Source organism: Platalea leucorodia (assembly GCF_965183815.1).
Source record: "Platalea leucorodia genome assembly, chromosome: 4".
In the NCBI taxonomy this organism is placed as follows: Eukaryota; Metazoa; Chordata; class Aves; order Pelecaniformes; family Threskiornithidae; genus Platalea; species Platalea leucorodia.
In genome coordinates, this window is record NC_138826.1 from 43,757,617 (window position 1) to 43,778,557 (window position 20,941).

A 20,941-nucleotide genomic window follows, 5' to 3' on the forward strand; every position below is an offset into this window, starting at 1 on the left:
TGGCATTCCTGCTCCCCTTACTGTTCTTCTGTGTCTGGAAATCCCCTCTTGTAACTCCAGTTGACAGGCACTCCTCACACCTCGTTGTAAGCTGTCTACAACATCCCCCTTAGAGGCAGTCATGCTTTGGTACAAGGTGAAAGAGTTTTCAAATACACAGGGCTGATAACCATTGACAGTCAGAACTCATGAAAAGCACCCGCATTACCTGGCAACACTAAGATTTTGCTACGCAAATCAAATCAGCATTTCCTTAAACGTGATGACCTACCAAGCACTTTACCCTGCCCCTTCTCCTATCCCTCCCCGACCCCGCTGAAGCTTGGGGCATTGCTATGCCAGGCAGAGCGCAGTGCCCTTCAGAGCTCCCCAAGCTGGCACAAACCCCGCAGCAGGCGGTGAACATCTCGTCTTGGGCCTGGGGGCCAGGCAGGACGTCAAGCAGCCCTTAGCACTCTGGTGACAGTTCAGTTACACTGCAGGGGCAGGAACTGGCAACCTCCTAGCCCCTAAGAACCCCATGAAGAAGTGCTTACACAGCACTTCTGTCACAGCAAAGGAGACCGGGAATTCAAACTAAGATTTCAGATGTCATTCATGTTAAAACAGGGATACTCTGCAATATACACACAATTCCAGCCCATCCGATGCCACGGAAAGACATCTTTCTCACTGCAAAAAATCCGTTTTTGTATCTGAAAGGAACAGATTATCTACCTTCTGCCTGCAGAGCAGGCAAAAAAAGCGTCCCCGCTACTAGAGGGTCTCAGAACAGGACAGTGGAGATGCCGAGTTTAACACTACGTAACAGGATAAACAGAGAAGGCGAGTTTGACTACTATATTCCATACCTGCAGACAAACAAAAAAACCCACCAACAAAAAGCCCACACAAAACCCAAAAGCACACCTGCCCCGAAACAAGACACACAGCATACCGCAGAAAGAAGCAAAATAATCACGTAATAGCTTTCTCGCGAGATGGGGATAAGCAGACATTAGAATCAATCAGAAGTTTGTAGTTCATTAGGAATTAGAAATATTTGTAATGTGTTAAACCATCATCACTTATTTTCTCTTCAAAGCCAATCACTTTCAGGTATAAATAAACGTTTTTTTTTTTTCCTAGTCCAATTTTACGACATGGAGGGTGAAGAGGAAGGCAGCAATATGAACAGAAAATAAGCTCTATGCATAGGTTACAGACTTGCTTTTTGTACAATTTTCAGCAACGTACTTTTTCGTTTTGCAAATATATGGGTAAATACTGTATCGATTATTGTGTGAATTTTCTATGGCAATGAATGAACAACATAGGAAAAATAATCAGATACTGTGGCTACTGTACAGCTATGTGGATGAAAAAAAACATTGAATGACCAAAGGACAGTAAATTCTCTTCATTCTGTGCAGATTCCAATAAAAACCCATGAAAAGTTGTTTTCTTGAGTTTAAGTGGAGCTTTATTACTTTAGCTGTGACTTCACAGTCTTCACCTTCAGCAATTTGCAAAGAGGAGCCATACAAGAAAGGTTACAACACTTAATGGAAGGGACTCCCTACTGAAGAGGGGGGAAGGGCGCAATGCCAAGGCAGAAGAACTGGGAGTGCGGATTTGTTCTCAAGTCTCATGTGAGGACTCCTGGAAAAGGCTGATTACTTGAAAGAAATCAAGGAAATAAATTTAGTAAGCAGACCCTGGGATTAAAGTGAGCTGGAACCAGAAAGAGACAAACACCAATGGCAAAATGCAAATAAACCAAGCAGAGTAAATCCAGACAGAACCCCAACAGTAACAGAGGCTGAATGAATAAATAAAGTCCCTAGGATTAAACCAGATTTATGCTGCCACTCAGCTTCTTCAACAGACATACGAAGCTGCAACTGACTGTGGCATGGTGGCTTCAGCCTCTGCTCCCCTGAAGCCACTGTCCAACCAGGTAGAAAAATAAAGGTCTAATTCACTGGAAATTCTTTCATTTACAAAACTAATGGAATAGGGTTTGTTTTTATGCTTCTGTGTCAACTTCGGATTTATCTTCAACTCCATTCTGCTCATCTTTCATTTCTTCATCTTCAGTGTGGCTGGTCTGAAGAGTAGATGCTGACTAAATAGAGATAAAGAAAATATATTCCCTTGTTATACAAAATTGCTAGCATTTGCAAACAGTACCACAAATATTATTTGATTCTTACCACTAGGATACCTGGTCTCCCTGCAAGACTGAATTAAGAAACCAGGAACAGCTTGAGAGGAAGCTGGGAAATAATACTGGTGTTAGATGGTTATGACTCATAATGTGGCGTGCACAAGCTTGCCATGTAACACTTTCTGAAAGTGTTCTCCCACAAACTGAAATTTAGGAAGCTTCTGCACAGAACTGCTTTCATCCCGCTTCAATTTCAATGTGATTCAATTTCAGCAATTCCCATATCCTGCCCCCACCCCCAACTTGTATGAGGCACACTTGGACTCAAGATAGGAAGAAATATCGTTGTTGGACAAATAGTTTCATGAAGAGTGTCTTCAACTCAACAACAGTCACTTGGATGTCCTCTGTAAGAGCTTAGCTGGAAGAAAATCTAATCTGACAAGGTGGCTACTCTAAAAGCCCTCTCTTTGCTGTATCTTCCAGTCCACATAAAAAGTTGTGGAAGGACATGTGGTAAAGGTCAGAGGTCATTTTTTACAATAAGACATAACCAGCACATCCTGACCTTGCAATAATTCTCAAACACAGTAAAGGGAGGTAGAAATGTCTTGACCTGCTCATCTCAGAAGACAGTGCAATGAAATTGCTATTCCACCTGTCAGCCTAGCACCCTGAACCATCTGTTTTATTATGAGGCTAGATGAGAACCAGACAAGAACAAGCATGGCCGTGAGCATGCACTGTTGGGGGAGGGGAAAAAGGGGCAGAATCCTTAAACTAAAGTGTTACATCAACTTAGCTGCAACAAGAAACCACAGCCAAAGAACATCCAGGCATCAAAGGTCAACCTTTCATCCTTAGAAGCATTCTGTGAAGCACATGAGAGCAAAGTCTCTCCACAGAACACTGTTAGCTAGCAATCCTGGCCTTAAGATAAGGTGATAAACATCCTGACCTTTAAAAATTCACACTTTACATATGTGAACTATTCAAATTCATGAAAAGAACTACTGATGGAAGAGTGGCTGTCAAACTTCAACAGACCATGAGATACGCAGATGTCAGGAATTTCAGAACTATAGTCCAAGCTGCCTTCCTAGCAATCAGGAGACATTTGGTAAACAAACCCTCTTCTCCAGAACTCTTGAACTTCTCCCACCACCACTAATGGAGAAACTGTTGGAGCTAGAGTAAAGCGACATGATAAATGAATTAACAGGAAAACATGTTTTCTTGCAAGAAAAATCCCCAAGACTGACCCAGGCAGTAAGCGTCTTTTGTTTACTGTTCCACTGATCCCTTTTCATATAAAACCACATCCATTTGAGGTAGGCCAGATGGCTCCGAGAAAAAAAAACAATGTGAAAGCATGCACATTCCCAAGATCATCTAACTATTGAGAAAAATGAATCAGGCCAATGGCATCCTGGCCTGTATCAGGAATAGTGTGGCCAGCAGGACCAGGGAGGTGATAGTGCCCCTGTACTCGGCACTGGTGAGGCCGCACCTCGAGTGCTGTGTTCAGTTTTGGGCCCCTCACGACAAGAAGGACACTGAGGTGCTGGAGCGTGGCCAGAGAAGGGCAACAAAGTTGGTGAAGGGTCTAGAGAACAGGTCATACGAGGAGCGGCTGAGGGAGCTGGGGTTGTTTAGTCTGGAGAAGAGGAGGCTGAGGGGAGACCTTATCACTCTCTACAACCACCTGAAAGGAGGCTGTAGCCAGGTGGGGGTCAGTCTCTTCTCCCAAGTAACAAGTGATAGGATGAGAGGAAATGGCCTCAAGCTGCGCCAGGGGAGATTAGGAAAAACTTCTTCACTGAAAGGGTAGTCAGGCATTGGAACAGGCTGCCCAGGGAAGGGGTTGAGTCTCCATCCCTGGAGGTATTTAAAAGACGGGTAGACGGGGTGCTTGAGGACATGGTTTAGTGGTGGACTTGGCAGTGCTGGGTTGACGGTTGGACTTGATGATCTTAACGGTCTTTTCCAACCTAAATGATTCTATGACTCTATAAGCTGATTCCATTCAAAGTAGATGGGAAAATTGGAACTAAGCATCATCCATGTCTTTGCAGTATCCCAAACAGTCTGCATTGCAAAGACTGCGAGTCTGCCTTTTGCCAAGAATACAACTCTACTAACCATCTGTCTTAGGGGCAGAGGTGTACATTTTGAAAATCACGAAGGCAGCTCTTCTGTACTTTTAGTGGATATAGCTTGCTTCAGCAATCCACTCCTCCCCTCTGAACAGGAGATCTTGCTGTCCCCCACACCTAGTGAAGGAAGCCAGATTCCCAGCAGCTGTGCTAGGTGAAAGGAACCTGCACAGCAGAGCCTGACAGCTGGCAATTAAAACCTGCAATTTCAGAAGTGAAGATGCCCAACAGTGAAATAACTCTAGTTTAGTTGCTGTATCTTTATCTTCTCGAGATTTTTCATTAAAGCCTACCAAAAATTAAGGTACTGCATGGCTGTATGTGACCATGTCTACAGGAACAGAATACTTTCAACATCCTTGCTTATTGGAGCCTGGAAGAATCAGGCTGCTTTAGCCAGATATGTAACTACATGGACAATGACACTTCCCTTGCAGAATCAGTGGGGAACATCTGCATTTATGTGTTCGTTTACACTCCTCCATGAGAAGCAGAACCAAATCCATAGTACTTCTGCTACTCTTTCAAGAGAAAAATAAAAAGCAAACACAAAAACCCCCCAACTAAACAACCCACAATCAAAAAGCCACAAACAGCTTGCCCACCCAACCATCCAGTTAGGGGTGATTACCCTATGCTTACTATACAACTACTTTAGCAGAGCAACAGATGAAGAATGGAATACATCTCCCATTGCCTCTGGGAGATAAACTGATTTCAGATATGTCTCGTTTTGAACGACTGGGGGAGGGGGAGAAAGAGAGAGATGTTTGTGAAGCATTCCACATAGGAAATTGTCAGCTGACAGTCTGAGATGGCTGAATTGTCAGGATACACTCATCTGAGGACAGTGGGCCCCTGGACACCCCTGGACAGACTCACTGACGCAATTAACCACAGGAAATTGACATACCAATACCTGACAACTTTTTTAGATTCTCCATGCGTATTCTGGGAAGGTAGACACAAAGATCTGGGAAAATAATCTCACAACATGCAAGCTTCTGCACTCCCCAATGTTACTGAGAAAATCTGAGTGACATAAATCCCAAATTTGTCTTGGAAGTTACAGGCTTACCTATTCCTTCTGGACCGTTAGATTTAAGGAAAACAAACAGAACATTTTCTTAGGATATGTGATTCTCACCAGTAACTCTGAACATTTCTTGCTAGCTGATATAACCTTGGTATAGCCTGTATTCAAATATCGCCATTGTTAACTGAACTAGTATTTACTACAATTCTAGTGAAAGCTTACTAGGAAAACCATCCATACAGTAGAATAATGAATCTTCTGACAGTCTGAATTCTGACATTTCATAATCAATCTGTGACATTTGAGATGGAGAGCATCAACCACATCTTAATGTCTCCATGAGAAGCAAGATGGTGCTCAGCAGCTGGGCCACCCAGGCACCAAACCAGACACTTCTTTAGAAGATCAGTTCAAGGAGATTAGGTGCTTTTTTCAGTTCTTGAACATTATCATGTTTGCATCTCATCACTTTAATTGCTTTCTGATTAACATTGGTCTGCTGCAAAATCAGTTGAAATAAGTAAAAGCATTCTGTGCAATGCTTGGTACTGCTAGTTGTCTTGTACAAACAAGATGGCCTACTCATTTTGGCTGTTGGCTATTTCCATTTTTTTCCCCCAGAGGAAGCTACTTGAGTGTTCTCCACCTGTATTTATCTGTACTAAGTAGTAAGCCGAATACCTAAAACACTATTCCTTGTCTAACACATGACACCACCTCTTATAGTCTTCTGGAGTAGTGTTACTTACCTTTAAGTCTTTGTCTGCAAGCCTTTGGAACATGTTGGCATACATCTTTTTCTCTTTCTCATGCTGCTCCCGTATTTTTTGCTGACAAGTTACCAGTTGAACTTTTGCAGCTTTGTTACTTGGATAAAGTTGTATCACTTTCTGGAAATCTCCCCGGGCCAATTCAAAGTCATTGACAGCCAAGTGTGCCTCTCCACGCCGGAAGAGGCCTTTTTCATTGTTGCTATCCAATTCGAGTGCCTGCATTTAAAAAACAAACAAACAAAAAAAAACCCAAACACATTCAAGAATAATTTTCCTTTTTTTAAATTAACATGCAGTCAGAACACCACAGACTGCTAGAAACTGTACCTTCTGATGTAGATTTATGAGTCTTTTCAGAGCTTACTAATAAGGTGAGTTGAATACAGTAGAATTAAGTACAAACAGGAATGAATATAGTGGGCTATTTGACAGAGAACCAGCAAGTCTAAGATTTAGTCCTGGCTCTCTATTCCAGCTCTTTGAAGGACCTTTGCCAACATGACTACCTTCACCACATCTCAATGTTTCTAAATACTTGAATATTCTCAATGTAGCAGCAAGGTAGTAAAAGATGTTCAAAGGACAATAATTATGAAAATAACCTGTTCTGCCAGCTGATAAGAAAGGCCAAACACCACATGGCCTGGTATCCCTCAAACTGTTAAAGCAAGAGATGAACTGCCAGATTGCTTGTGCAGCTTAAGAATAAATAAACCCTTACTACCTTGTTGCAGTTTTCCAGAGCCTGGGAATATTCCTTCAGCTTGAGATGGCACATAGCTAGATTAAGGTGGGCAGCAAGCCTCAAGCTTTTGGCTTTCGTATCTTCCTCATCGGAGAGTCCTGATTCATGCTCCAGCCACGACACAATCTTCTTATACTGTAATGCTGCCCGTTTGTATTTCCCCTCCTGTAAACAAGGCAGCTCAATTATCACACAGCTCATCACAGTAACTTTTACCTCCCTCTTGCCCCTTCTGCTTACCTTGAGCAGTATATCTGAAAAAAAATAATTCAGAGTAATCAGAAAATAACCTCCGTCATCAAAAATACACTACTTTTGAAAGCCATTCCTGCATAGGATCAGAAAGTCTTTAGGAATACCCACTGGTTCCCCTACTAAAGCTAGGGGTATAGGTCAGCATTGATACTTCACTCTCAACTCCCACCTTATATTCAACTTTTGATACAACACAAGGAAGACAGGGCATTTTTCAAAACAGCGCAACTATTGCTGTGTCATGAAGACAGTGGGAAAGTCTGCCTTTAGCTGGTCAAACTGTTTGAAACAGCTTCTCCACACATCTCTCCCCAAATGAATGTTATTCATTCGCAGCATTATCCCACAGTAGGAACTTAAATATTGTAGCCTTGCTACTACTCAATGTATGCCCCAAAGTTATCTCTAGGTACAGGAAACCGTTCTGACAGAGAAAACTAACTCCCTGCAGAAACAGTTCTTTGGATGTTCCAACTCTGAGGCTTTTTTTTTTTTTTCAAGACACCTTCCCCTCCAGTCCTCCCTGTAAAACATCACAGAGAATACCATGAACACCACTCTTAAATGACAGGAACTGTAATCATCATTATCAGCTCATGACATGGACTAAGAAATGCTATTATTACTTGGGGATTGTAATTTACCTTGAAGTACTGAGTGCCTCTCTCCTTCACAATGCAGCTTTGTTCCAGCTTCTCGTCTGTGTTCATTTCCCAAGACTCCTTAGCCTACCCAAACAGGAACAGTTCAAGTCAATGATACAACTTCTGGGGAAACCAAGTGGCTATGCTGCTTCCCACTAACAATATGGTAGAGACAGGTTTGGCAAAGCAGAGTTTTGCACTGCTACTGGAAACTGGGCTAGAGCAGGAGAGATACTGATGGCAACGGACACAATAAGAACAAAGAATTTCAGCCAAGAGCTCCCAGTGTGTCATCATCTCTGACAACAGTGGCTTCCCTATTTCAGATCAACGTTCAAGGATTCCATCATCCTTGTTTAAGCTGCACTCACACTTCTTCCCCCACCTCCCAACTTCTTTGGGACTTCACCGTTTGCTCCTACCTTTTCAAAGCTTTTGAGTTTCACTTCATACTGTAGCTCGGCATCTGGAGGGATCTGAAATTTCTCCTTCCCAGCACTTCCAAAACCATAGCTGTAAGATGGTGGGGAGGGAGAGACAAACCAAAGATAAGAGTTCCAAAACTATCCAGCCAGATATATTTGCTACGTAGGAAGCTGGAGGCAAAACCCCAGGCAAATCTGGGATGCCTATACAACATTATTACAAGGCATAAAGGCTTGAAGAATTCTGGTTAAAATTCTAAAATTAGCAAGCACAAGGTAGAAGAAAGCTGGAGAAACCTGGGGTTAATTTCATTAATCTCTAGGTTACCACTTCTTTTTTTTTTTTTTTTTTTAAGCTTACATGAAGGAAAAGCAAGTTCTCTCCATCAAGGAAAAAAAATACTTTCAAATTATACACATCTTGCTTTATATTCATGGTCTGAGACTGGATGTTTCCTTCAGAGAACCTGTATTTTAGTACTATTCTCAGAAAAGCAAAGACAACAATAAATACAGAGATTAAGTGAACAGCTGTACACTTCACATACTGCCAATCAGCTGATTAACAATAAATGCCTATAGAAAGGTTCTGTGCTGCAACTTCAGTAAGAAGCTGCATATTAGGAGGAAAACCCTCAGGATCAGATTGCTTTTCTTCTCCCATCAGGTTCAGTTCCAGTTTAAAAAACTTAAACTAAAAACTGAAATGAATTCAAGTTTGATGGAAACAATCAGTGCAAACTCCATTTGTTTCAGATACATTCTCACTGTAGAGAGCAAATTCTGCTGATATCCAGGACTGTTTAAGGTTACAGTATTGGGCAGTCATACATCTCAGTTAGCTGTTCTTAGCCTCAGAGAGTTCTCATAATGCTCCAAGGTTTGGATATAACTCTACCTTGTATCTCACAGGAATCTTGAAGGTGTTTTTCCAAAAGGCTTTCAGAATACCAGTGAACCTTTTCTACTGACAAAGGATTTCTGATACTCTTTACTAACCACATCAACTAAGGACTAACTATCTGGTCACGTATGGCTTCTCAGAAGGCTCATCAGCTCTTTTCCTATTCTGAGGCTGTTCTTTAGGTATCTTCATATGCACTGCTGCACAGCAAGTACTGTTTCGTTAAGAGGGACCACAAAAACATAAGTTAAAGAGAGCGACAATATTACTTTTTGTTAACGTTCACCAAGATCAACACTACAGAGACTTAAGTAAATTTATTTTGGACTGCTACTACTTCACAACCTAGCAGCAAAGCGATCTTAGCTTCATACTTCTCATACATCAAACTTTTGGGGCTGATCAAGTTTTTACTACAGCACTGAAAAAAGCTGGAAGCCATTATAACAAAACACTTCATTCTCGCCAGATGCTTAGTATAAGCCCTTCAAGTACCAAAAGATCAGAAACAGCATACTTGGGTTTGAGATAGAACACAGATTCCTCCGATTTCTCCATTTTTTGAATTGCTTTCTCCAGACCATGAGGAAGATCGTAGTTGTCACCTTCTCCGATCTCAAACCGCAATTCCCGCCTGTCAAAAACACGATCTCCACATCGGCCTTCAAATTGGACTGGTAACAAAAAACAGAACAACCCAGAGAAGAATTAGAAGATATCCAATGTATGGTAAGGGGCAGGTAGCACAGGTAATATAGGGAGTGCCAAAGCCTCCTCCTAAGGAGTCTTTTCTCTTTTAACAGCTACCTATGCATGGTGGCTACTGGCAGCAAATAGAACTGCTGCTCCTAAACTTAATAAACCCTTTTTTTGTTCATGTACTTTTTTTCCACTCCAAGTGCCAGAACTACTTCCCCTCTTGTTCCTCAGCAAATGGAGATACTTTATTAGACTCATCTACCTTCTGTGATCAGATAAGCAGTTTATCAGATTCAGTATCTCTGGAGAACACAGTTGCTGCTGGAAAACGTAAACCTCGCTAGAAAAAAGAGAACGAAAGCTTACTCTGGGTTGTTAAGTTACTTGGTAAAGGGAAGAGAAGCCATGTATTCCTCTCTCTCAGGACAAGGAGTTGTAGACTGGGAAAAAGGCTCTGCCCTCCCACATGGAAAACCCATTTACTATTTGTGTAACATACTTACTCTCTACAAGCGCACCCTCATTGGGCTTGGAGTAGCCCTCCCCTTTTTTACGGATTCTTCGGATGATGCCACCATCTTCATCATCAGTGAGGTCTTCCCCCTTGAACTCAAAAAGTTCTATCTGTGGAGAGAAGAAAAGCCTTGCATTTATTCTCATCACATCAATTCAATAACTCACAGAATTTGTTCTCCAGAGATCTTTGAAACTATAGCTGTTCAGGAAGCCACTATCTTAGTTAATGTTCTGTAAGATATTACATAGCCAAGGCTATGAAGATGCTGTATTCAGTAGATACTGCACAGAAACCTACTGAAGAGTTTCAGATTATATTCAGGCCTTTACAGGTTTTTTTTTTTTTCTTCCAGCAATCTTGGTCTACAAATTAGATCGTTTAATTGAAAAGACTCTGAACCTAGCTTCTGAATAAAGCTTACATGAGCCGCAATGCTTATAGACTACTGCAAAAAAAGATTCTATTGGCTTCTTTAACAGTATTTTTGCTAATGTCTGCAGGCAGAAGTATGGATACTAGTTTTTGGGCTTGAGGTTTTGTTTCGGTTTTTAATATAAGGGAAAATACCTTTTGAGCACATTAAACCAGGAAGAATTTGCTCTCAGCTGCCACTTTGCAGTGCTACCACACTGATCAGCAGCTGTCACACCCTCTTACTCTACAGTTGAGTAGAATCACCATTAGTGTCACTGCATCCATGGGCTGGGGAGGTTTGTAATGCAAGGACAAAAGGGAGCAGGAAATTAAATAAAGAAGGAATCCTTAAGTCCTGATTATACACTTAATTCCATCTATGGACAAATTCAGATCAACTTTAAAGTGCTTGGAATGGAGCCCAAACCGATTCCAAATGCTTGTCCTGCAATATTAGAACAAATTCAAGAATATCTTTTCAGACTTCAGCTATTCCCCACCTGTTTCTTCATCCTCCTACTCTTGTGCCACAGGACAATAGTTTCAAAACTGTGTCATTCTCCCTTGCACACCTGAACAGAGTTAAGTGTTCCCTTTACTCATTACATTTCCCCCCCTAGTCTTCCCTTATCATTGTGTATCGTGGGATTATTTCAGAAAAAAAATTATTTCCAGAAGAATGATAAAACAACAAAACCATGATCTGGTCCACCTTTAATCTAAACTTGTTGCTGCAACAAACTGTTTAGAATTTTTAAGAGCTCATGTTAACGCAGGAGATAACTATCCAGCCTGAATTTTCACATGCCCTCCCAAGTCTCTAATGCAAGTGGGAGTACCATGACAAGATGCAAAAACAGTCTAGTCACAAAAGAAATTTGTTGTTGCTGCTATGAAATTAAGAAAAAAAAAAATCTTTTGCTATCCTGTGTTTGAGTAAAACAATAGTAAAAACAGTGCAAAAGAGCAAGCAATTATAATCAGCATTGTTTAGACTAAGTACTTAATTAAAAAAAAAAGTTCAGGGCTAAGGCTGTGGAGGTTCATGACACTGGACTTAAGATACCTGGAATGCAAAAGGAATTGAATATTTACCAGCACAAAGAGTACTTCCAGTTTGTATTTTGATGGATACCCAATAACAAATAATATTTTTGTCTTTCTCTTCAGTCTGTTTGAAACAAGCTAAGTCACTCCAGAACATCCCACTGATGACCATACAGTTTCCCCCCCCCCCCTTTAAACTAAACTACAGCATTCTATGGAAGAATCTATTCATATTGCTCAGCAAAAGCAATCATGAGGGAAAAAAAAAAAAAAAAAAAACCCACACCAAAAAAACCCCAACCATAAGACATCCATTATTTCAGATCATAACAAAACGTGGTGATGACACAGCTACAAAATCTTTTAATGTAAGTTTTAGAGGGTCCTTTTTAAGGCAACTCATACAAAATCTTGGTATGGTGATGGCACTTGCAAAGGAACCATACTGACATTGTTTTAAATAATAAAAAGGAAACATAGGAGCAAGACTAAAGAAGTGGAAACTTAAGAGATTTTAAGTGCCTGAGAGTCATACTAGCCAGAAATCATTCCTACCTACTTAGGAAAACTTTCTGGATCTAAGTTCTACCCCACCCCCCAATTCAGGACACACCAGCACTGCTTATTTGTTGCAGGCAGTCATCTGCAGGCCATTTTGTTAGGGAAGCACAAAACCATCATAGGCAGCTTCAGTGCTTTTCTTTCTTTCTCCCTTTTCTCCTCTAACATTACTGCTCAGGCAGGCATTAGGGGATATAAAGGGTCATGAATGAAACACTACTTTTATCTAAACAGTACCTAGAAGATGGAGAGGTCAGACTGGCATCATTAAGAAAAACCTAGTGGGAAGTGAAGCATCTGAATGACCGTATCGGACTCAGTAGTACTCAAATGAAACAAATCCCATCTTGCAATTAATGCTTTTATTCATCAAAAGGTTAGGCATTATCTCTTGTTGCAGGACAATGACATAGAATCCTGTATACTAGCGCTAAGCCCTTAAGAATGCTTATTACGCTGCCAAGGTAGGTCCTGAGCTTTGAGACACTGCGCGTGGACAGTAAGAAGCAGTGAAGCTGAATATCTTCAATAATTGCTACACTGAAGTTCTGTTTGTTTTTCCTTTCCCTCAACCAAAATGACGTGAGCAGAAAAAGGTGGAGGGGTAGGGAAAAAAAACCACAGTAGTTTGCATTTGACTCATCAGGTCAGAACACAGTAAATGTGTTAGTGTTTTTATCTCCCCCTTCAATCACGCCCTATATTACTCTTCGTATCACTTGCATTTGTGCAAAGCATGCAGCATTCCAGCATGCGGAGCTTGACCCAATATAAATAAGCCATGAGTATCTTCAGATTTATATATTAAAAAATGCTGTTTAAGAACAGCTTTACAAGATATTATTTTTCAACAGTCAACTGCAGAAATAATGGCATTAATTTTGACTACTGCCAAATAACTTACTTTGAGTAAGTTCTCATCCCTTAGTGGCCTGGGATACTTACCTGTTGGCAGTAATTTTTTAATCCTACCACACAAAATACATCTTTAATGCTATTACTCACAAGTTCATGGAAGAAAGAAATGCAAATACACTATCCAAATGTAATACAAATATGATATCCAACTATGTTTAATTTACCCTTCCTAACAGATGCTCAGTTTCCATTAAAATCTAAATAGGCTTTCAGTCCCTACTCCATGAGCTGTTTTTACCTTTCTCAGATATTAGATAAAACATTCAATCTTAGTGCAATTATCAGAGCATATAAATTTTCCTTATGCCCCCAATGTAGGAGTCCATTCCATTGATTAAGTATTTTAGAATGAAGTAATTTTAAAAATCACACTTAAAAAAAGTCCATCTGCCTTCTCTCAGGTGCAATTAATTTTAAAGTATTTCTTGGAAAATGTAATTGTTTCAACAATAGGAAAAATATATCCTCCCAAAACACTGCTTAGACTTTGTCAGTGTGCTCCAGGAACAGCTTTAGTATCACCCTCTATGGAAAAATCAAACACAAGTCTCAGCATTCTGAGAAACCACTCTCACTACCGAAATAATACACAAGAAACAGCTGCTATTTCCACCCCCTTTTGGAAGGGGGTGTGTGTGTGTGTAAGATGCCTTAAAGATAACTGGGAAACAAATTCTGTCCTCTGCTGGTGTGGTTAAGAAATACCCACGCTGACTGGCTCCATGCTCACCCAGACGTGCAGTTCACCTCCGAGGAGACCAACTGCCCATGTGAATTGTAAAACTAGTATTACCCCGATACCAAACTCAAGACTGCTGAATCTGTCACAGGGACTAGTGTGTACAAATGACTTTCTATGATGGTGAGATTGACCAACGTAGCCTGGATCCACAGACAGACTTCGGTAATCAACAAGCAACCTGAATCCCAACTGTTCTTACGGTGCTTTAAGGCTTATTGAAACGCTCAGCTCTACAGAAAACAGAGTTCACAGTTGCAGAGCTGTTCAAATAGACTATATTCTAGCAGTTTATATGGGGTAATTATCTCTTTTCTCCCCCAAATAGCTCATAAAAGACTGTGTTAACATTGCAAAGAAAACATTTAAAAGTATGAAAAATATATTACTGAGGACATTAATTGCTCTTTCTATTGTTCAAAAACCTCATAACAGTTAACATAAGTATCATTACTTTGAGTCTTATGAATTGGAAAGACGATTAAAGATTTCATTTTTTCAACCACTTCAGAGTCTGCCACTGAGACAGTCCTCCTCCCCTGTCTCGCCTCGCCAACCTGCACTCTCCTACAGTGAATCATTCCGTAACTGTAAAATTAAAACTATGAACACTGGAAAACATTCAAGTATTTTAAAAACTCCAAAATAAGGAAACCTGAGCCACTACAGATCAGTAGCAGTCAGACTAGAACTCTATGCTTGACCCACACTACCCTAATTGACCATATTTTTCTCTTTAGAAAACCTAACATTCCTGTTTTGACAGGACATTACATAACACATTTTCTAGAGCGAAATATGATTTTTGTTTGTTTTTCAAGCGTACAGTTTTAGTGACTTACCTCAAAAATCAGTGTAGCGTTGGGAGGTATCTTTGGGGGGCTCCCAGCTGAGCCATAGGCATATTCTGGTTTACATGTAATCCGACATATTTCACCAACCTTCATAGTTGCCACAGCAATGTCCCATGCTTTGATCACCTCACCTATGCAAGTCAAATTTCAATCACATGATTGTTAGGCATACATGAAAGACATGATCAGCTGTGAAACCGAGCATCATCACTTCTAGTACACAAAAGCTAAGACAGAGAAGAAATACTGAAAGACTTGTTCTCACTCTGATTTATGCACATCAGTTTTAACCCTAATCAAATTATAGGTACCTGGGGACCCAAATTAGGCTAAATTTCTTCATTCCAGGTGTAGCGATTCTTTTTCTCCCTTTACTTCCTTGCCTATAGAGAATACAAGCAATCTGAACAGACACGGGCTGAAGCGCTTGGCACAATCTCAAGCGTGAGGAAATAACAATAAACTCTTCAAAGAGGAAGGTCTTAGGGTGAGAGATTGCCTGCTCGTATTTTGAAAACAATCCAGAACAACAGCCTTTTCTCTCTGTACTTTATCAGTTGGCAAAGAGCAGCACAAGTGGTAACTAAAAGTTACATGCGCTTGTAACAGAAATAGGGAGGAAAGCAGGAGAAGTAGTATTCCTTCTAAAGCCAAAAATGAACAGAAGCTGGAACCTCAAGTAACAAAATTCTATCTCTTACTCAAGCTCTCCTACTTGATGCTCCTTTTAACTCAATCAAGCAGCCTTTCTATTAGTCTTGTATTAATAGCTACACTTCCTATGAGCTCAAATTTCAGTACACTGCAGAATTTATCTCCCAAATAAAAAAGCAGCAGGTAAGGAACTGCCAGGGAAAAACTCAGATTGAGTAATAAGGTTTCCTGGAACAAGGATGTTTGGATTTTTGCATTCAAAAAATGAAGGCTTTTGGTAATGAAGAGATGCACTGCTTGAAGATTCATGTTTGGGTTAATTTGGGAACTTAGGGAAAAAGGGAGTACGTTTCATCATGCTGCAGCTAACAGCTGCCCCCCCCCCCCCCCCCCCCCCCATGCACCCTGTCCCACTATCTGGTCACAATTAAGTAGCCCTGAATTTGAGTCTTCTGCCAAAAAACCCAATCAACTAAATGCACATTCTGGCTATTTAACTACCCTTTATTACTACGCTTCAGGGCAAATTTGCTCCCCTGGAGTGCTCTGTCTGAGGCCTGTGAATTCTTCAGCAGGCCTCATCAAGGGGCTACAGTTTTCTCAATCAGAAAAACCTCAAAGCCGTTCTGATTGGGCCATTCTAAGAGAATAAACCTTAAGCTCTGAAAACAAGTTGAAATAGCAACTTTAACATGCAGAGAAGCCACACATGCAAGGAAATCCCATCTCCATTATTGCCAAAACTGATCAATACCAAACACAAGATATTACCTTTCCCCAAGTCAAATGAAAATTTGTCTCTCCTGTCCAGACTGGAGTCAAATTTTGTGCCATCAAGAAGCCATCCTGTGTAATGGACGGTCACTTTATCACCTATCATTGGAGACTCTGTCCCACTGCCTTCTCTCTTGACAACCTGAGAAAAACAGTAAGCAACATTAAGATGATGAAAACTAAGTCTGCCTATTGGACATTAATTCCATTTACTTCGATGCATGCGTTACCATCTTCAGTAGACACAGGATTTGCAGGTTTCCTTCAGTTATCTGGAAATGGATTGACTGTCTACAGATTAGCAGTGTTGCAAATGCAGGAACCTCAAGATGGCTCTGCTGTGATACGAGAGCTTAATTGGCAACAGTTGGCACCAGCTTACAGATCTCTGCATCTATAGTTAGTAATGTCACTTACCTTTCCTCAACAAGATTTTTAAATGTTCTTGAAACGTCATCAGGTAAAGCACTAGGCAGAGTTTGGTTTTTTTTTTTGGTTTGTTTGGTTTTTTTTTTGTTTTTTTTTTTTTGTTTTGTTTTGTTTTTGGTTTTGTTTTTGTTTTTTTTTCTTTATTCAAGTACTTTCTTCACCACTGCTCTACCATTACCCCTGAGTTCAGTGTTCTAGGCAAAGCATTTAAAGAAAACCTAGTTCTTTCCATTCAAAGTCTATTCTAACATGTAATCTGAGATTACTTGAGTTAAACCAGACCGTTTAACAAAGGTTAACAAAATCTCACCCCAACACAGGTTAGTTCTAGCAGCCAACACAGTAACACTTAGGAATTATTACATCTTATTGTCTCCTCACAACTCTGACACAGATTGCCAGCACTCCAATTTCACTTACAGCTGCAAGGATTTGATTTGTTTCTCAAGAGGTTCCCCAGCCTAGCTAGCAAGACCAGTATCAGCTACATCTACACTATACAAAAAGCAAGATCGGCCAATCTCTCTGGTGTTTATTTGAAATGTAAATAATAAAAAAATAGGGAATAATACTGACATATCTCATAGGGCAAGGATATGAAGCCTTGCCCGTAACAGGATTCCTAAGTTCAAATTCGAGTTTTCTCCAACACTGATTGAAACCATCTAGCTCAGAGCCAAAGCTCTGCATTACTTCAGCTAGGCAAAAGGGAACCGATGGAGGACTATTTCCTTGCATCTATAGAGACCTGGAAAACATACCGTTCATACAAGATAAACATTTGTTCAAGGGCAGTTATACAGAAGCATGGATTGGTGTCCCTCCTTTAAAGCTATAAAAATGTAATGCTTCTATACCAATCATATTTTTCACTGAAGGAAGCACACCCTTGGGAGTCTCCTTCCCAAATTCCAGCTTCTTGCAAGCAGCCACTGTCAATCTCCTACTTTGCCTCCCACCATCCCTACAACTGACTATACGACTGAAATGCCAGCACCCTAAAGCCAAGGCAACGTGGACAGCTTCTGTTATACTCTTAACAAGCTGAAAGCACCTCACTGGATGCAGAAAAGAAAAAAAAAAAAAAAATACTACCTGCTCAGTTTCCTAGGGAGCGAATGCTCAGTGTGAAAAGGGATGTCTGACCTCACATAGCACACCATCTCCTTACCCTGCACCACCTCAGTGCTACTGCAGTTCTTAGCATTACAGAACTAATCTATTGATTTCTCCCCCAAGGAAGGCAAAAGTTCAAGCAACCACTCTCACAGAGGTAAGGGAACAGAGACATATGAAAATAATGTGAATCTGGGAACCAACTTAAACTACATCATGCTTAGAGAGAGAGAGATACATGTAAAAGTGGATCCAAACTAGTATTTTAAAGCAGCCACTTTGAAGTCACTTTGAAATAATAGCTGCATTTAATGTAAATTTACTAAGCTTTTCCAAGTGCCATATTCTTATAGTCATACCAAGTTATCCAACGTGAAAGTAATGAACATCGCATTTTCAGTATTTATACAATATTATTGTTTTGCATTTATTTCAAGAGACTCAAGTTTCATTTTTTTCATATGCTCAATACGCCAACCCTATTCTCCATAGGGTTTACATTTCCCTTTCAGATGGAGAAACCTGATTTTTCTGTTCATATTGCGATTGCAAATATTTCTGTTTCTAAACTTAAATACTTAAGACTAGAAATAGTGCAGGCACATTCAGCAATACCAGGTAAAAACCTCTGGATACTATTCTGATACAAAGCTAATGAACACATTTAAAAAACTCTCTTGGAATCAGTGCAATGATACCAGTACAAAATTGGTGTAGATTAGTTCAGAGTTAGACCCTTGATTTTAATGTGTGTATTCTGCACTCCGGCAATTACTAGAAAAACAAAATCCATGAAGGCTGGATTTCATGACCTCTACAGTCTTTTGCCTTATCAATTCACAATCTCACGTTTTCTGAGGTTTTCACCACCTCAGTTCTTTTGCCAGTATTTTCTCCTCCCCTTCTTTTAAAGAAAAGGTACTACCTACTACCGTAGGTCGTCGCACTGCCTTTTACACCATGCTCAGGGATGTGAGATGCGGGAGACGTGCAGGCAGCTTCCCAGGCAGCCACGCAGATGAGAACTCTAACCCGATACCGTGCTACGTGCAAAAAATACAGACTCTCACCAAAGCATCTTAGCAGGAAACATGGGAAAGCAGCGTATAAAGCCAACCGCTCATCTTCAATCTGGTTCCTGATACCCTTCCTGACCTGGAGACAGCACCTCTATGACAAACCTAGAATTTAAAGCCAGAAGGCTCTAGAGGTTAAAACCAGAATTTTGCCTTTGGTATGGGGCTGGTTTTCTTCTTCCGAACACCATAACTCTGAAATTTCACTGCGATTAAAAAATTGCTTCTAGCGATGGTTAAAGTTTTTCCGAGAGACTAAAGAAGTTTCTAGAGGAATGGAAATAGGAAACATCTGACATAGGAAGTTCGTGCGACTCCCTCTCACGGTATAGATTCTACTACCCTTATCAACCGGCTTCCCAGCACAAAGAAGAGCCAGGCTGCCGGCATCCTCGATACACGGCACCAGCCGCGACCGCAGCCAGCCCTGCAGCCGGCGCTGCCGAGGACCTCGCCGGCAGCTCGGCAACAGCTCGCTCTCCTCCCGGAGCCGACCCGAGGGCAGGCCCTCCGCCTCCTGCCGCCGGGCCGCCGTCTTCGCACCGCGCCACCTCCGGCGGGAGCGGCGGCGCCCACCCGGAGCGGGGCCCCCTTCTCGCACTCTTGAAGAGAAGCAGAAGCGGGGAGCGCGGCACCGCTCCGCGCCAGCGCCTGCCACCGGCACGTGACCTGCCGAGGCACCATCTTTAGTCCCCAGCCCCCGGACACGTGCTGGGGGGCGGGGGCGGACCCCGACCCCCCCCAAAACAACCCGCGCGAGCCAGGCGGAGAGCCCGGCCCCCCTCGCCCACCCCGGCCCCGGGGAAAAGCCCGAAGGCAGCGAGATGCGCCCCTCCCCTCCGCGGCCCCCCGTGACCCCGCGGTTTCCCGGCGAGCGGCCCGGGCTCCGGCTCGCCCCGGCCGGGGGCGGGGGGGGAGCGGAGCGCGGAGCTGCCGGCCGCCGCGTGGGAGCCTCCGCGGGCGGGCAGCGCGTGCGCGGCCGAGGCGGGTTCCCGCCCTCCCCGCGCATGTTTAATCGCCAGGGCAGCGCGAGCCTGGCGGGCGGTGCGCGGCCCGGTAACGGCCGGGTCCCCTTCCCCTCGGGGGACGAGGCGGGCGCCGGCGGGGGCAGGGCGCCCGGGGAGCGCCCGCTCGCAGCCGAGAGGGACCGGGGCCCCCCCTCCGCTGGCGCGCGGACCCCTCCCCACCGGCCTCCGAGTCAGCGCGGGGGGATGGGGACGGGGAGCGGCCGCCGGGTACCTTGAGAACGCCCTCATCCCGCTTGGGGGTGATGTCCGCCCCCTCCAAGGGGGCCCCGTCCGCTTTCATCTCCTCCGCCGTCATCCCGCCTGCCGCTGCCACCGCTGCGCAGGGAAGGGCCGCCTCCGCGGGTCGGGGCTGGGGTCGGCACCGGCCTCCCGCCGGGCTGAGGCTGGCGCCTCGCTGCGCCTCCGGCTCTGAGCAGCGCGGGCGGGCGCCGTGCGCCTCCTTCCCTCCTGCCTTCGCCGCAGTGCCGGCCCCCGGTCGGCGGGGAGGAGGAAGGGGAGGGGAGAGGGAGGGACCGAGAAGTTTCTAGAGAGGCAGCCGGGCTGCCGCAAAGCGCCCGGCCGTGCCAGGGGCCGGGGTGAAAGTGCGCGTCGCCCCTGGAGGCGGAGAGGCCGCGGCCGGCGGGGCGGAGGGGAGGGGAGGCGAGGCAGCCGCCTGGCGGCGGTACGCGACCGGGGCGGCGGGGGGCGCGGAGGAGGAGGAGGAAGAGTCCATCCAGGAGAGGAGGGCGAGCGCCCTTCGGCAGCGCCAAAGGGCAGGTGCGCCCACCTCTCGCAGGGGGTGCGGCCCGCCAGGGAAGGGGAGCCGGTGCACCCTGCCCTGCCCAAGTTTTATTCTAATCACAGAATCGTTTAGGTTGACAAAGACCCTTAAGATCATTGAGTCCAACCGTTAACCCAGCACTGCCAAGCCCACCACTAAACCATGTCCCTAAGCACCACATCTACCCGTCCTTTAAATACCTCCAGGGATGGAGACTCAACCCCTTCCCTGGGCAGCCTGTTCCAGTGCCTGACCACACTTTCGGTGA

General features: G+C 43.3%; 1 protein-coding gene across 1 annotated transcript; it reads right to left on the minus strand.

Moving 5' to 3' along the window:
• Positions 1-1,137: 1,137 nt before the first annotated feature.
• Positions 1,138-20,365, minus strand: FKBP4 (FKBP prolyl isomerase 4). Its single transcript, XM_082310932.1, has 10 exons — positions 20,125-20,365; positions 16,262-16,406; positions 14,825-14,967; positions 10,290-10,410; positions 9,605-9,761; positions 8,181-8,271; positions 7,759-7,842; positions 6,839-7,024; positions 6,091-6,330; positions 1,138-2,107 (listed from the first exon to the last, which is right to left on the minus strand). The coding sequence occupies exons 1-10, from the start codon at positions 20,206-20,208 to the stop codon at positions 2,009-2,011; spliced, it is 1,350 nt and encodes a 449-aa protein (XP_082167058.1). The 5' UTR covers positions 20,209-20,365; the 3' UTR covers positions 1,138-2,008.
• Between the last annotated feature and the right edge of the window lie 576 nt (positions 20,366-20,941).

Coding starts and splice junctions, on each gene's coding strand:
- FKBP4 (XM_082310932.1), bottom strand. CDS start 20,208: ATGACGGCGGAGGAGATGAAAGCGGACGGGGCCCCCTTGGAGGGGGCG. Junction 14,968..16,261: donor TTCATTTGACTTGGGGAAAG/GTAATATCTTGT, acceptor TGACTTGCATAG/GTGAGGTGATCAAAGCATGG. Junction 2,108..6,090: donor TTGCAGACAAAGACTTAAAG/GTAAGTAACACT, acceptor ATCTCTATTTAG/TCAGCATCTACTCTTCAGAC.